The following is a 16045-nucleotide window of genomic DNA, read 5'->3' on the forward strand; positions in this document are numbered from 1 at the left end:
AACACAGTGCTCGATACTAACATTGCCTAAAGCCGGCAATTTCTAGCCTGGAAAGGCGGAACCATGGCCCCGCTAGCGGAAGGTGCCATGGCAACCGGACGTCAACATGTTGACAATCAGGGAAGGGCATGAACCCGGTCAAAAGTCCCGACCAATTTAAGTGCCGTGACGATGCGGCTCATCGCTACCGGGTGAGACTTAGAACCTCGTTTGGTTCGCACTTCCCAAAATACTCCTCCTTGACAACGCCCTTTTCACTATTCCTTTCCCTGCGCTGTGCGCGTGTTGGCGCCCTTCTACGGACTAGATTAAACGGAAATCTGTCGCGCTATGCCGAAGGACCGTGGCTGTTCCTCCTCGAGAGAATCCACGTTCGACTGAAGCCCAGCCAGGTTGGTCGAGAAGCGCCAAAAGGAACTGCATTACAATCAGAGATTGCTCCTAATGTTGCCACCTATTTCGAACCCCCGCGAACTATACCTCAAGCGCAAGCATCCTCCACAGTGAAAGGCCCGAAACAATGTCGCTCCGCCCGCACCCTCTCCGGCAAGCCCAGACCGCCGACTACTCGGTCAACCGCCAGCCTTCAAGTGCATCATCGTCGGCATCCTCGGGCTTCTCCAATTCATCTAGCGGATTCGAGAGTCGGGCAAGCACCCTGCTGTCAGCACCTTCCAGCCCTTCCAGCATGTACTCCAATCTGGGGCATAAACGCGGGCAAAGCGAGGCCAGCCGACTACCATCGTTTGTACCACCACCCACCAAGAGCTTCAACCCTAAGCCAACGTCGGAAAACATCTACAACGCGGCTCGTCAATCCCTTCGACCGCTCCCCCAGGTCCCCGCAGCCTCGACTCCATCCAGGACCGTTACCCGTCATGATCGGGGCCAGAGCCTCGACATCAGCAAGTTGTCTTTAGAAGATAACTGTCGAGGTTCGCCAATTTCTCCTCCACGATCAAATGCCGCCCGACCATATTCCATGCTCCTGACTCGATCAGATTCTATTAATCGCGGCAGCACCGCCGTGGCCCATGCTCACTCTCCCTCCTCTCACCAAGTCCACTCCAGCCCGCTTGCGACTCCGGATCTTGAGAGGCTTGGACGGTCGTCGACAAATCAGCTGCGGACACTGTCCAGGCTGGCCCAGTCAGGTGCTGCCGACGAGTTTGCCATCACCCTCCCCGCGCAAGAAGTTGTTGGTCTCCGTGGTCGTCGTAGGCTTCAGCGGGCTGACAAGCCAAATGCCTTGCAGGTGGGCCAGCGGAACGGAGGCTACGGCTGGGAGGGCCGAAATTGGATGGATAAGCAGAGACAGTTCCTCCAAGCATATGAATATCTCTGCCACATTGGAGAGGCCAAGGAATGGATCGAGGATATTATCCACCGCTCGATCCCGCCCATCGTGGAGCTAGAAGAAGCTCTGCGAGATGGAGTTACGCTCGCCGAGGTTGTCGAGGCCCTCAACCCCGACCGGCGGTGCAGGATATTTCACCACCCACGACTTCAATACCGACACTCGGACAACATCGCCATCTTTTTCCGGTACCTGGACGAGGTTGAGCTCCCAGATCTATTCCGCTTCGAACTGATCGACCTTTACGAGAAGAAAAACATTCCAAAAGTCATATACTGTATACATGCTCTGAGTTGGCTGCTCTTCCGCAAGGGAATCGTCGACTTCCGCATCGGCAACCTTGTAGGCCAGCTTGAATTCGAACACCATGAGTTAGAGGCTATGCAGAAAGGCCTCGATAAGCTGGGAGTAAGCATGCCTAGCTTCGGGACCATGGGAGCCGACTTTGGCGTCGAACCTACGCCAGAACCCGAAGAGACGGAGGAGGAGAGAATTGACAGGGAATTGGCCGAAAATGAGGGCGCAATAGTCGACCTTCAAGGGCAGATGCGCGGAGCCCTGCTGAGGATGAAACTCGGAAACACGATGCAGCAACTATGGGACTCGGAAGCCATGCTAGTCGAGCTCCAAGCTCGCGTACGAGGAGACTTCACACGTCAGATCATGGCTTATAGGCTCCAGATGCGGAAGTTCGCAGTCGGCTTACAGAGTTCTGCGCGCGGATTCCTCGTTCGACAGCAACTAGCTCAAAAGGAGACGTTCTGGAAGAGCATGGAAGGCGACATCTTGAATCTACAGAGTTTAATACGGGCCTCCAAGGTCCGCAGCGAGGTACGAGATGAGCGGTCCCAACTATCCAGGGCCAGTGGCCCCATCCGAGACGTCCAGGCGCTGGTCAGGGGCTTTCTGGCTAGAGAGCGGGTGCTCGACCAGCAACACGAGACGACTCGCGCGGCTGGTGCAGCCCCGGAGCTGCAGGGTGCCATTCGAGGCATGTTGTTAAGAAGGGCGCTGGAACGTCAACGGGAGGATCTGGAGCGACAAGCCGGCGCCATAGCTGGCCTGCAGGCTGCTGCAAGGGCAATGCTGACCAGAAACCAGATCGGTTTGCAGTTGGAGAGCCTCGACAAATTTGCGCCGATATGGGAGACACTCCAAGCTGCCTGCCGAGGAAACCTTGCTAGGTCCAATGTCCGGGCGACTAAGGCAGAGCTTCGACAACATTCTCCAGCTCTGGGTCTTCTCCAGGCCTGCCTGAGGGGGGCTGCCGTGCGGAGAGAAGTATCGGAAACTCTGGAGGGATTGGGAGAGAATGAAAAGAGTGTTTCACGGCTCCAGTCGTCTATTCGAGGCATGCTTCTTCGAAGTCGACTTGCAGACGACCTCGAGGCCCTTACGATGCAGACACCCAACATCACAGCCCTCCAGTCGTGGATTCGTGGATTTCTGTATCGAAAACAGCACAATGATTTCCTCAGCCAACTCGGCTCTTACACCCAAGAAATCATCTCTCTCCAGTCTTTCTCCAGGGCAATGCTTCTCCGAGCCGATATCGCGGCTCTTTTGGAACAGCTCGAGGACCAGGAGGAATCCATCGTTACATTCCAGGCCGCGGCCAAGGCCTTCATCATCCGAAAAAATTTCGAGGAGAAGAAGCGATTCTTTAACGAGAACATGCAGAAAGTCGTCAAGATCCAGAGCTTCGTCCGGGCAAAACTTCAGGGGGAAGCCTACAAGAATCTCACGACGGGCAAGAACCCACCGGTTGGTGCTGTCAAGAACTTCGTCCACCTTCTCAACGACAGTGATTTCGACTTCAACGAAGAGGTTGAATTCGAACGGATGCGGAAGACTGTGGTCCAGCAGGTCAGGCAGAATGAGATGCTGGAACAATACATCGACCAGCTCGACATCAAGATTGCCTTGCTCGTCAAGAACAAGATCACCCTGGACGAGGTTATCAGGCACCAAAACAACTTTGGTGGCCATACCAGCAACTTACTCGCCAACAGCTCCATGTCAAGCGCCAACCAGTTTGATCTGAAGGCCCTGAACAAGAGCTCACGGAAAAAGCTGGAGTCGTATCAGCAGTTGTTCTTCACCCTTCAGACCCAGCCTCAGTATCTGGCTCGCCTTTTTAAGCGCGTGCGCGAACAAGGGACGACAGAGAAGGAGTGCAAGCGGATCGAACACCTGATGATGGGCCTCTTCGGCTATGCTCAGAAGCGGAGAGAGGAATACTATCTCTTGAGGCTCATCGGAAGATCGATCAGGGAGGAGATCGAGTCGTGCGGCCTGCTTCAAGACTACCTCCGTGGCAACTTCTTCTGGTCGAAACTCCTGAGCAACTATACCCGATCACCCCGAGACCGGAAATACCTGAGGGACCTCCTTGGCCCCCTGATCCGCGACAACATTATAGAGGACCCGGCCTTGGACCTGGAGAGCGACCCAATGCAGATATACAGATCAGCCATCAACAACGAGGAGCTACGAACAGGTCGACCGAGCCATCGACCTCTGGATATCCCCCGCGAGCTGGCGATCAAGGACCCCGAAACCCGAGCGCTCTTCATCGACCACCTCCGAGATTTGCGCGAGATTTGCGATCAGTTCCTCTTGGCGCTGGAAGATCTACTTCCCCGGATGCCGTATGGGCTTCGCCTCGTCTGTCGGCAGACGTTCGAAGGACTTTGCCAGCACTTCAAACGAGAACCACAGCAAAATCTCCTTCAGGTTGTCGTCAACTGGCTCTGGCGCTTTTATCTGCAACCCGCGCTCACCTCGCCCGAGAATGTCGGCGTCATCGAGAAGCAGCTGAGTCCTCTTCAAAAGCGGAACTTGAGTGAAGTTGCCAAAGTCCTCGGGCAGATTGCATGCGGGCGTCTATTCGGTGGCGAAAACATATATCTCCAGCCCCTTAATGCATTCCTCGAGCATTCGATTGCACGGCTCATGCACATCGCCGGCGCACTAATCGACGTGCCAGATGCAGAGAGCACGTTTGACATTGATGAGTTCAACGACCTCTACGCGAAGAACAGGCCAACTCTCTACATCAAGATGACCGACATCTTCGCCATCCACAGCCTCGTTGCCGCGGAGCTTCCCTTCATATGCCCGAACCGAGATGACATGCTTCGCGAGATCATCCAGGATCTCGGTAGTGCTAAGAATAACGAGAACGAGATGACAGCTGCGGGCTCCTCGGACATCCAGATGTTCCTCACCCCGAAACTGCATGATGTCGAAGACCCCGATGCGGAGGCTAAGGCATTGTTCATGGAGACCAAGAGGTGTATTCTATATATCATTCGTGTCCAGACCGGGGCCAACTTGTTGGAGATCCTCGTCAAACCCATCACCCCGGAGGACGACCACAAGTGGCAAATGCTCCTGCACGAGGACTTCTCGGCCAGCTCAAGCACTAGAGGCGCTTATTCCGATACCAACATGGTCGACGTGACCCGCATGTCATACTACAACCTGAAGAGGATCGCTCTCGAGAATGTATTGCGGCTCGAGCACATGGGTCGGATATCTAAGCACAACCATTACCAAGACGTCCTCAATGCGATAGCCCTCGACATCCGCACCAAGAGTAGAAGGAGAGTCCAGCGCCAACGAGAGCTGGAAGGTGTGCGGTTGACCCTCAGCAATTTGCACCAGAAGGCCGCATATCTCGAGCAGCAACGCAAGAGCTACGACGACTACATCGAACAGGCCATGGCAACACTGCAAAACAAGAAGGGGTAAGTGATTTTTCCTGACCATTACCAGACCGTGACGTTTCGGAAGCCCATGCATGATGGCTAACGCACCTTTCCCCCCCCCCCCCTCCCCCTTTTAGCAAAAAGCGCTTCCTCCTCCCCTTCACCAAACAGTACAACCACCAGCGCGAGCTCGAGCGCAGCGGCCGGGTGCCCAAGTTCGGGTCGTTCAAGTACAGCGCGCGGGCGCTCTCGGAGAGGGGCGTCGTGGTGTCGTGGGCGGGCGTGGCCGACCGGGACCTGGACAAGATCAACCTCACCATCTCGTGCGACCAGGTGGGCGTCTTCTCGATCGAGGGGTCGCGCGGCCACATCCAGATACCCGGGGCGAGCGGCCTCGTGCCCATCGAGGACCTGCTGCAGGCGCAGTTCGAGGCGCACCAGTTCATGAACCTGTTTGAGGGGAACTTGAAGCTCAACGTCAACTTGCTGCTTCATCTGCTGTACAGGAAGTTCTACAGGACGCAGTAGTAGGGCGGTTCCTTGGCGTGGCCCACATGGGTTCGCGCGTATTTCGAAGTTGGGGCATCGGTGTAAGGGCGGATCGGTGGCTGGAAACAGGGAGGATGGATCTTTGCCTTGATGATGGGCGTTGCATGTTCGATGCGGCCACGGATCACGAATTTTGTTTGTTCTTTTTTTTTTTCTCCAATGGAGCGGACGAACGAAAGAACGAACGAACGAACGACTGGTTAGATCGACTGGAGAGGGTGTTCAACGGAGGGTGCGAAGGTTTTTTGAGGGACTTTTTTGACTGCATCGGATCGGCACGCATGAGAAAAAAGAAAGGAGAAAGTGTGGATTTTGCATGGGACAGTGGTGTGTATGAAGTCTCGGGGGGGAGGGGGGTGGCGCTGGTGCCTCCTCATGCTTGTTTATGTGTTTTTTTGTTTTTTTTCAAACTGTCCCTGTTGGAGTACATACGAGGGAGACTGTCGCCCTTTCCCATCACCTTTTTCACCCATTCTCTGGACGGTGTGTTCAGTCTCGGCATTTGATCTGCCACTTAGGGGGCTTACAGTCGAATTACAAGGAAACTGGACACTGAGGAAAGGGTGGCGGTGGAATATGCCTTAGATAGTTAGATATTTGAGCTCCATCCAGCAATCCTGTAAGTTGCTGATACATCATTGGCAACTTGGGGAGGGTAGGAAGGTGTTTATAACCAATCTTGTCGACATTCACTTGTCGTGATGCTTGTATGTATCCAATGTATTCATTCTTCCCTTCTTCCACATTAGTCTTCCCGCCAGGATCTATCTAGCTTTATTCAAATCAAGAAACCTTTAAATGCCTCTCATGGAAATGCTTAACCAGGGAATGCTGTGTTTTCACGTCCAATGCATGCCAAACAAAGTACTCGAGTGTGTCGTCGGTTCCCAAAGGGTATCATCTATCGAATGCAAGGACAGCACCACCGCCACCTCCCCAACAAACTCCTCTCGAAATGCAACAAACTATAGCTTTATTCAGGCTCCGTTACCCGTGCCGTGTGCCAATCCTCGTTCTCGGCTATCGTGTTCCACACTCTGGCTTCCGGCAGACACCGGCCGCATCCTCACCTGGGAGGGAAGATTAAACGCATCGCCGTCGCTGTCCGACTCCGAGGCCAGTTCCTCGGGTTCCATCAGGATGAGGTCTTCCGAGCTAGTGATGAAGCGGGTTTCTGCCTCGTCCTCGGCACCGGCACCATCTAGCGTGTTGTCCTCTTCCTCCTCCTCTTCGTCCCCGTCCTCGTCATCGTCCGTGTCCGGTGCTGGCGTCGGGCCCGGGCCATCGACGATGAACCAGACCGGGATGGCGCCGACGAGGGAGACGGCGGCGAGGAGCCACCAGGGGAAGATCATGTAGCCCTTGCGCACGCCGACGGTGAAGACTGCGCCGGTCATGGCCGGGCCCGCGGCCCTGCCCAGGCCGCTGAAGGCGGTGGCGAAGCCGTTCAGCGTGCCGAGGATGCGGAGGGAGGCGGCCGAGTTGGTGAGCAGGATGGTGGTGCACGGGAAGCCGATGATGACGACGCAGCCCTTGGCAAGCATGAGGGCGAGGAAGAGGGTGTAGCGGAGGTGGTCATCTTGGACCAGCGCGGTGTAAGGGACCAGAAGATAGATTATTGGGAAGATCAGAGCTGTCCTTGAGATTAGATTCTGCCATCAACATCTAGGATTTGTGTGGAGGATAACTTACCAGCTACTTTGAAGCAGTTCAGCACACCGAAACGTGTGCAAAGTGGTGGAAAGACGAAGAACTGGATGAAGCCGCATGCAATGCCGTAAACGGTAAAAATGGTGCCGATTCGGTCGGAGCCGAGCCCAAAGCCGCCTGAGAACCTGAAAGGGAGTTGGGTATTATGCTCGTCGGGAACTTGCTTGGGATAGTTTAGAAAGACGGGTAGAACCTGGTCGAACGCGACGGAGTGTAGTGCGAGGAATGTATATGACACGAGGTTGATAATGGTCTGAGACGTGAAGATCTCGCTCGCCGACGGCGGTCCAGTACGGACGTTGACCTTCTTTGAACTAGTCATGTCCGCCGCCTGTGGAAGCAGAGGTGCTTGGGCTTCGTCATCGACGAAAGACCGCCTGTGTTGCCGCTGATGCTTCGATCTGTGGAAGGTGCGAGTCAACTTTTCTCCCAAGATCAAGCCCCAGTCCCTGGAGTGACGTTTGTTTTCATGAGTTTCCTACATGGAATGGTAAGCCGGTGCTTAGGGGTTGGTCATGCGTATGGTTCATACCTTGAGGAAGAGAAGCCCGGCCATCAAAGAAATAAAGAACACAAAACAAGCCACGATATTTGGGAGGGCAAAGGGGTATCTCTTGAAAAACTCAAAATTCCCAAACAATCCGGGATACTGCTCAGCCGGTCGAGCGAAAAACCCTCCGAAAGCAGGTCCAAATACACTTCCCACGGACCACACCAGCGGCATGATGGAGAACGCCCTAGGCTGTAGCTCCTTTTCGGGAACCATCTCGGCTACCATTGTCCTGATGATACCAACTGCGACGGTGTTAGCGAGACAATACGGCTTTTGGTGCGGAATGACTTGACCCTACCATTGCCGTTTCCTCCTCCCATGATGCCTCTCACAATGATGGCCATTGGCAGACTGGTTGATAGCCCCCAGAACATGAAACAGACCATCGTACTCGCGAGGCCAACTAATATGACAGGCTTTCGGCCAAACTTGTCTGATGCCCTTCCCCATGGGACGGCCGTGATGCTTTGCGACAATGAGAAGACAGAGCCGGTGACGCCGGCCCATCTTGCGATTTCCGTCTTCTCGACGCCGAAACTCTCTATCATTTCAGGCAAATAGGGGAAGACCGACGTCAGGGCCAAAGGTTCAGCGAATCTCGCAACAGCTAGAAACGTGCGTTAGCCTCGAGAGTTCGGAGTGGGTATGATACCGGGGTTTCCAACTGCTTCTTGTGCCCTACCCGCCCTTGGTTGGGCTGTCATCTTTCTTGCCGCTGTTCCACATTGCTATAGAGTAGCCCTGCTTGAGAGTGTGAGAAGGTAACAGCCTCGACTTAACGCTATGCGAGTTCAAAGGCTCACAGCGAAAGAGACTATTCGAGTGATTCCAGAAAGACGTGGGACTTCACAGAAGCAACGAGAGGCGACATTTGAGACGAAAGACGGGGAAACGCAGAAGGCAGACTGGCCGGGAGGCCGTATACAATAATGAAAGACTTCGCCTACCTAGGATTGTCAACTGTTGCGCCGGCAATTTCGCGCCATACCTCTTGGACCTCGCCATGATCGATTTGCGAGATGGATGATCTTGGTCGATATGTAACCTTATTTTGTCTTATTCCCCGGTTTTTCTTCTCACTTGGGTATTGGATAGGTACAGATGGTGGGGGATTGACCAGTAGCTTGAAGTCGAGATAAAGGTCCTATCCTAGGCAAAGAAGGGACGAACAACCATTCAGGTGAAGAGATGGAAGAAAGGGAAAGTGGATCGAAAGTAAGAGATTGTACAGAGTATGCAGTACTTAGTAAATGACGGCGAAGTGACTAACATATTGAGTCAAGGGTGGCGGGGAAGGCTAACATGGAGCCCAGACTTTACAAGGCAGGAAGGCCGGGGCGGCTTGTTCAGTGGCTTGGCTCGGTGGCATGGTGTCAACGGCGCCTTACCCCTGCGACCGCTAGCAAACCTAACGACCACTGCAGTTATCCTATCATCATTCTTTCCGCCGCTTCCAGTCTCCCCAGTCGTAGTCCAGCGCACGGCGATGGTCGAAACACGCCAAAGCCGCCCAGATAACAGCTACCACGGCAATCTGTAAGACCCCCATCGCCCCTGCCAACCTAGAAATTGGCCGCCCCATGAGTTTGGCCAATAAGACAGTGAGCGCCCCCCAGACGGTTGAAAAGGCAACACCGACAGTCAAGAAAGCAAACGAGGCACTCTGATACATCTGGAGACGGGGAGGACCGGACGAGAAGAAGCCGAATCGGTCGGGGATGTGCAACACGTGCGACTGTATCCAGTAACCTCGGGTGGCAATTGCAAGGTGAACGGGGTTGAGGCGACCATTGGATATTTGAGGATCCAAGAATCCCTTGACGGCCGTCAAGGCGTTGTTGGTGAGGTTGTGAGACATCTCGATGGTGTCTTCTGGCCGGGTGTCAGCTTGCTGCTCATTGAACAGGTGTGCTACTTTGAGTGGGTCGTGGCGTACGGGTAGCCAGGGTGTCGAGATTTGGAGTAATGCCTTACTGGCTGACAAGAGGATCGGCGACCGGGGTAAGAGTCTGCTGTGTATGTATAAAGCACCGGTGAAAGACGGTCAACACAAGGCCGTTCGGATAGCCCGTTGCGGATGCAGCCTGGCTGCGCTTCACCATGCTGAGGCCAAGACATCCGCGATCGGCTTGGCCCAGCCAATGATGCAATATCACGTCCGGTGGGGGGAACCTAGTTGTTGCTGGCGGGGTTGTCCTACTCCACAGCGGGTACCTTTGACTAAGCATATTTAATTACAGTCCTTCTTTGCGGGGGTCATGGCGATTTCGAGCGTCGACCAAAATCCCAAGATCTGACGCTCTGAGATGGAATTTAGCTGATGCCGGCCGGCGAACTGACTTGCAAGATAATTTAGAGAATGTCGGGTTTCGGGCTATCTTAAGCCGGTAGTAGGCCAGTGAGGTTGAGCAGGACTAGCACCAAGACAAGACGCAAAGAAGCACACTTAATTACTAATCCGACGGCATTGAGAAGCCGTTGGAGGGGCAAGGTTGTTGCCGCCTTAAACCCGAACAGGCAGCTGCCCTCCAATCGCCTGTCACGAGCTTCATCTTGAACATGGCGCATTGCGTCGGCAGCTAGGTAGGAAAACCAAAGCTTCCACCTTCATTTCGCCTCCAGTGAGGTACTGAAGCAACTCATACTATGGTTCCTGCTTGACTTGAGCATCCCGTAAGCTGTCTATTTCTTCTTGCATTGAGCCCAATCGATGACGATCGATGGCGAGTTGTGTTTAAGCCATCAACCATTCTGTTTGCAACTCGTTACCCCCATACACGGAGACTGCATCTTTAACTTTACTAACAACTCCATAAAGTGTACGTAATTATGGCGGGCGAGCACACCCCTTTGCTTGCGACGGTCAGGGTCGGCCCTCCCCCGAGGCGGTATCCTCATCATGTGCTGCGTCGATTCTGCACCATTGCACTCTCATCCATTCTCATTTGGTTCTTAATCTCTATATTCGTGACTATTATCGTCTATCCCGACCCACCACACCATCCAGATCACTCTCGTCACGACCATCCTCGATGGAGATGGCCAGGATGCAAGGGTAGGAAGCTCACATACGAGCAACTCAAGGAGATCCTGCTTGAGACACCGAATAGTGAGAAAGCAGAGGAGTGGAGTAGGTATTATACCGGAGGAGCTCATCTGGCAGGGCAAAACTACTCACAGGTTCGGGGCCTCGATTTATTCAATCCCCCCCTTCATTGATTCTGCCACTGACACTCCCCAGGCTCTGTGGACTAAAGAGAAATGGGAGGAATTCGGAGTCAAATCAGACATTGTTGCCTACGATGTTTATCTCAACCGGCCAGCTGATCACCGTTTGGCACTGCTGGAAAAGGGGCACGGGAAAGATGCTTCAGGCTGGAATGTTGCGTTCGAGGCTTCGTTGACTGAGGACATCCTCGAGGAGGACCCGACAACCGGGTTCGATAACAGCATTCCGACTTTCCATGGTTACTCCGCCAGTGGGAATGTTACTGGCCCCGTTGTTTACGTCAACTACGGAACCTATCAAGACTTTGAGGATCTGCTCAGGGCCAATGTCAGCCTGAAAGGCAAGATTGCCATTGCGCGCTACGGGGGCATCTTCCGAGGCCTCAAGGTTAAGCGTGCACAGGAGCTGGGCATGATCGGAACCATTCTCTATAGCGATCCCGGTGACGACGGCAAGAACACAGAGGAGAAAGGGGTAGAGAAGTATCCTGACGGGCCCGCCCGGCAAGCCAGTAGTGTACAGCGAGGAAGTACGCAATTTCTTAGCATTGCACCAGGAGATCCGTAAGTCAGGAGTGCTATCTTTCAAGCCAAGCAACCTGCTAACCTGTGCATAGGACAACACCGGGATATCCATCCAAGCCGGGGGCTCCTCGGGGACCTACCGACAAGTACATCCCCAGTATTCCATCCATTCCAATTTCCTACAAGGACGCACTTCCAATCCTCAAAGCTCTCAATGGTTATGGTCCTCGGGCCAAAGACTTTAACAAGTACTGGACCAGGAACGAGGGACTTGGATATAAAGGCGTCAAATACAATGTCGGCCCAACACCAGAAGATGTTGTCGTGAACTTGTATAATCAACAAGAGTATATCACTACGCCTATCTGGAACGTCATCGGCACCATCAACGGGACGATCCCCGACGAGGTCATTATTGTCGGGAACCACCGCGATGCCTGGGTCGTGGGAGGCGCGGCTGATCCGAATAGCGGTTCCGCCATCCTCAACGAGGCCATCCGGTCCTTTGGCGTCGCCCTCGAGAAAGGCTGGAAGCCTCTCCGGACCATCGTCTTTGCCTCTTGGGACGGAGAGGAGTATGGGTTGGTCGGAAGCACGGAATGGGTCGAAGAGTACATCCCTTGGCTTAGCGGAGCGAATGTGGCTTACATCAATATTGATGTTGGCGCCAGGGGAAAGCACTTCAAAGCCTCGGCTGCCCCGTTGCTGGACAGCCTCATCTACGAGGTTACTTCCCAGGTGCAATCACCTAACCAGACTGTCAAAGGCCAGACAGTCGCCGATGTCTGGGATGGACACATCTCCACGATGGGTAGTGGGAGCGACTTCACGGCCTTCCAGGATTTCGCGGGAGTTCCCTCCCTCGACGTCGGTTTCGAGTCTAGCCCCAGCGATCCGGTCTATCATTACCACAGCAATTATGACAGCTTCTACTGGATGAAGAACTACGGCGATCCGGGATTTCTCTACCACCGCACTATGGCCCAGGTCCTGAGTCTTCTTGCCGCCCGGCTGGCTGATACATTGACCATCCCTTTCAGCGCAGAGGACTATGCCCATGCCCTGAAATCCTACGTCAAAAAGGTCGAAGACATCCTCCTCACACCACCCTCAGCCCGGTCCTCCGAGGATGACGAGGATATCTCGCTACTCGCCGATGATGATATCTTCAATATTCGCTCTAGCATTCGTTCGGGCGACCTCGCCGTCACGGACAGCTTCCCCCCTTCTGACGAACTATTCAGCCGCCTGTACGACGCGGTTGAAGAGCTGACCAGTGTGGCCATCGCCTTGGATGAGCACGCGAAGGACCTGGAGCGCCAGGCCGCAGACCACATCCCCTGGTGGCGCTGGCCGGCCAAAATCAAGCTGGGTTTCAAGATCCGCAAGGTGAACACGAAATACAAGTACCTCGAGCGGAACTTCTTGTACCCCGAGGGACTCGACGGCAGGAACTGGTTCAAGCATGTCGTATTTGCGCCTGGACTGTGGACCGGATATTCTGGCGGTGCGTTTCCCCCCTCCTTCGCCCTCATCTTTCTTGGTGGTGAGCATTCTAAGAGTAGAACTGCTTAGCTAACACTGTCCTTGCTGCAGCTGTGTTCCCCGGTCTGGTGGAAAGTATCGACACGAGGGATGAAGCACGATTCAACAAATGGACTGATATCATTGAAAATGCTATCCTGGACGCCGCGGAGAGCCTGAAATTGCACCGATAGTTGGGATCGCGCGGCACCTTGCTATGTTTGACGGGTTCGTACAATGCAATGTCAAGACCGGAATTATATCTGGGGATGTGGCCCTCAAAACCTCAGGGGTATATATGGTCGACTGAATCGGAGGGTTGGTTAATAGAGAATTGAGGAAGCTCATCACTGCAGGCAATGGAATAAACCGTTGATGGTGGCCCTTGACATCGAGAAGGCAGTATCCCTTTTATAGTTGACGCCTGGTATCCTGATTGCTATCTTTATTACGGGTATATAGATATATTTCTACCGACTAGACAAAAACGCAGTAAACAAAGGTATCCCGCATGCCCTCTCAACCCTCCTTGGCTGGTTCGCCGGCGCCGGAACCGCACAGTACGCCTTCCAAGCTTTGGGGTCCAAAGAAAGTGAAAGAGAAGAATGTGCTTGAGGGAGGAAGGGTAGGGGTAGAAGAAGGGAAAACCCAAAATTCAAAAGCAAAGATATCTAGAAGCCAAGATATTACGGCCATCGGCCATTTTCACCACCTCGAAATCCAGACAACATAACCTCCATCTCCCCCTTAGTTGACACCGGCGCGCTTGCTCAAACAAGCCCGACTCAAGCCTACTGGGTCTGCTGGTACACAACCGGCTGCTGCTGCTGCGGCTGCTGGACATAGCTCCCACCAGTCTGGTGCGCGGCCAACGGGTCCACCGTCTGGTGGTGGTACGCAGCGGCCTGGACGGGCGCGTACGCCTGCGTCTGGGGTTGCTGGGCGTAGACCTGCTGCTGTTGCGGCTGCTGGGAGTAGTGGCCGTTGGTGGCCTGCTGGGCGGCGACAGGGTACGCCTGCTGCTGCGGGGCCGCGGGCTTGGCCTCGGCGTCGGTGGTCGGGATGGTGCGCGGGACGCCGGGCGTGCAGTGCAGGCCTACGGAGCGGTGGCGGTGGAGCCTGATGCTGTGGATTACGAGGGAGACGACGAAGAGGACGCTGGGGTTGGGTGGGAGGATGGTTAGTTGGTTGGGGTGTCGTTTTGGATGTGGGCTCTCGAAATGGGGGGAGGGTAGAGAGGAGGGGGGATGATGGACTCACAACTCGGCGCCGCCTAGACCCGAAGCGGCGGCCATGCAGTCCAGCCAGGCTTCCGACTCCATGTCGAAGTAGCTGATGCCGCCGTAGTAAGAAGCAATCGAGAAGAAGTCAGCGACCTCGGAAGCGAGGAGCGCGAAGGAGGCCAGCCACATGACGATCAGGAAGATGTCAAGGGCGAGGACGGCCCAGTAGTTGTACGCGTGGGGAGCGCTGTACCAGGCGACCAGGTGGTAGATGGTGACGATCAAGGTGAATATGCCCTAGGGATAGGTAACTTGTGAGCCCCTAATGCTCGCCACGGTGGATTCATGGATCTGTACTGGCTGCAACTTACAACGACCATGATGAAGATGTCGCCATCGAAGGCAGACACCGAGAGGCCAAAGGCAGCCAGACCAATGACCATCAAGGCAAGAACCAGTTGCACGATGCGGATGGCAATGAAGCCATTGGGGTACAGGGGGATGTGTTCCCGCCCAGCAACCCGCTCTGCGGAGTGTTTGGAGATACTCATGGTGATGGAGTGTCTTTGTTTACGATAAGTGGGAGTATAATATCAAGAGGTTAGTCGGTGTAAAGGAGACGGTAGAAGCAGGAACAGAAGCAGAAGAGAGAGAAATCCGGAAAGAGGAAGAAAGGAGGAAAGGAAAACAAGGCTCTTGGCTCTTCTGCCTCTCCTTTTCTTCTCCCACTGGGGGGGAAGCGGCTGAAGCCGTCGGGCCAAAGCTCATCAAACCCAACACCGGAGCCTCACATGGTCGGCCTTCGACGCGACAAATTTGGGTCCTAGACCTAAACCGAACGAAGTATAGCATGGGATCAGACAGGGACATAGCGCGCAGTCGTTGCCGTGCTGGTCCATTCATCGAGGCACGGAGAGCGCCACTACCAGGGTCCAGATACGGACGGTGACAGGTCGTGTGTGCAACACAGTGCCGGGTGAGGATGGCTGTGAAGATCTGGGGGGACTGCACGCGTGAGGACTACGGGAAGGGCACAATTGGAGCCAGCACTGTGATGCCCAAGATGATTTGGTGGTTGATAGGCAGGTAGTGTATGCATGGTAGAGACTTTGATACAGCAGCTGGACCAGTCTCAGCCCCAGCCCCAAGCCAAGCCTCCCTGTAATTGGATAATTCCGTCGTATTATTGCCTCCGCCATATTAAATCCACCCAGGCTTCGCTCCCGGGTGTGACCCTGGCCGCTTGGCATATGAGTTATCGAAGTTGTTGCTTTTAAAGATGGCCAATAAGTTACGCGACCCCACAGACCCGGACATGCCAAGGACATGAGTGCCGGGCCTGCTTTCAGCTCCTTGCCATGTCTTTACATAGCAGTCCAGCGACACCGATGCCCGAGGCTCTGCATCCAGCCTCATGCACGATTGCGAGTGTTTCGAGGATTTGCGAGTTAGTTTTTTGGTTGTATACTGGGATCATCGAAGTCAAATAAACATATAGTTCTAGGCTCCCATGCTTCTGGCTACCCGTGCGGGAACGAACCGCCTCACAAACAGGGCGCAAGCGATGGGCAAAGTTTTTTTTATATAACGTGTCCGCCCGACAATGTCAGCCGCCTCACCCGATAGTACAGGAGACAGACGACAAGCAGCTACCTACGTAGCA

At 54.4% G+C, this 16045-nt stretch overlaps 5 protein-coding genes across 5 annotated transcripts; 2 read left to right on the forward strand and 3 right to left on the reverse strand.

The window, feature by feature from the left end:
- Positions 1-95: 95 nt before the first annotated feature.
- Positions 96-5775, forward strand: QBC33DRAFT_79825 (uncharacterized protein). Its single transcript, XM_060433082.1, has 2 exons — positions 96-5109; positions 5208-5775. Exons 1-2 carry the CDS (start codon positions 521-523, stop codon positions 5596-5598), a joined length of 4980 nt encoding a protein of 1659 aa, XP_060283371.1. The 5' UTR covers positions 96-520; the 3' UTR covers positions 5599-5775.
- Positions 5776-6360: 585 nt separating this feature from the next.
- QBC33DRAFT_79876 (MFS general substrate transporter) lies at positions 6361-8608 on the reverse strand. Its single transcript, XM_060433083.1, has 5 exons — positions 8548-8608; positions 8181-8489; positions 7862-8124; positions 7312-7807; positions 6361-7252 (listed from the first exon to the last, which is right to left on the reverse strand). The coding sequence occupies exons 2-5, from the start codon at positions 8428-8430 to the stop codon at positions 6597-6599; spliced, it is 1665 nt and encodes a 554-aa protein (XP_060283372.1). The 5' UTR covers positions 8431-8489; positions 8548-8608; the 3' UTR covers positions 6361-6596.
- Positions 8609-9317: 709 nt separating this feature from the next.
- On the reverse strand, positions 9318-9740 carry QBC33DRAFT_559284 (uncharacterized protein; the record flags this gene model as incomplete). The annotated part of the gene is made up of 1 exon (XM_060429958.1): positions 9318-9740. One exon carries the CDS (start codon positions 9738-9740, stop codon positions 9318-9320), a length of 423 nt encoding a protein of 140 aa, XP_060283373.1.
- Positions 9741-10392: 652 nt separating this feature from the next.
- On the forward strand, positions 10393-13821 carry QBC33DRAFT_539404 (PA domain-containing protein). Its single transcript, XM_060427986.1, has 5 exons — positions 10393-10555; positions 10701-11062; positions 11124-11674; positions 11728-13142; positions 13232-13821. Exons 2-5 carry the CDS (start codon positions 10712-10714, stop codon positions 13351-13353), a joined length of 2439 nt encoding a protein of 812 aa, XP_060283374.1. The 5' UTR covers positions 10393-10555; positions 10701-10711; the 3' UTR covers positions 13354-13821.
- A 100-nt stretch (positions 13822-13921) lies between these two features.
- Positions 13922-15118, reverse strand: QBC33DRAFT_79747 (uncharacterized protein). Its single transcript, XM_060433081.1, has 3 exons — positions 14754-15118; positions 14420-14679; positions 13922-14317 (listed from the first exon to the last, which is right to left on the reverse strand). The coding sequence occupies exons 1-3, from the start codon at positions 14931-14933 to the stop codon at positions 13951-13953; spliced, it is 807 nt and encodes a 268-aa protein (XP_060283375.1). The 5' UTR covers positions 14934-15118; the 3' UTR covers positions 13922-13950.
- Between the last annotated feature and the right edge of the window lie 927 nt (positions 15119-16045).

The sequence above is a fragment of the Phialemonium atrogriseum genome (genome assembly GCF_030411735.1).
Source record: "Phialemonium atrogriseum strain 8032-3 unplaced genomic scaffold QBC33scaffold_13, whole genome shotgun sequence".
NCBI classification, from domain to species: domain Eukaryota; kingdom Fungi; phylum Ascomycota; class Sordariomycetes; order Cephalothecales; family Cephalothecaceae; genus Phialemonium; species Phialemonium atrogriseum.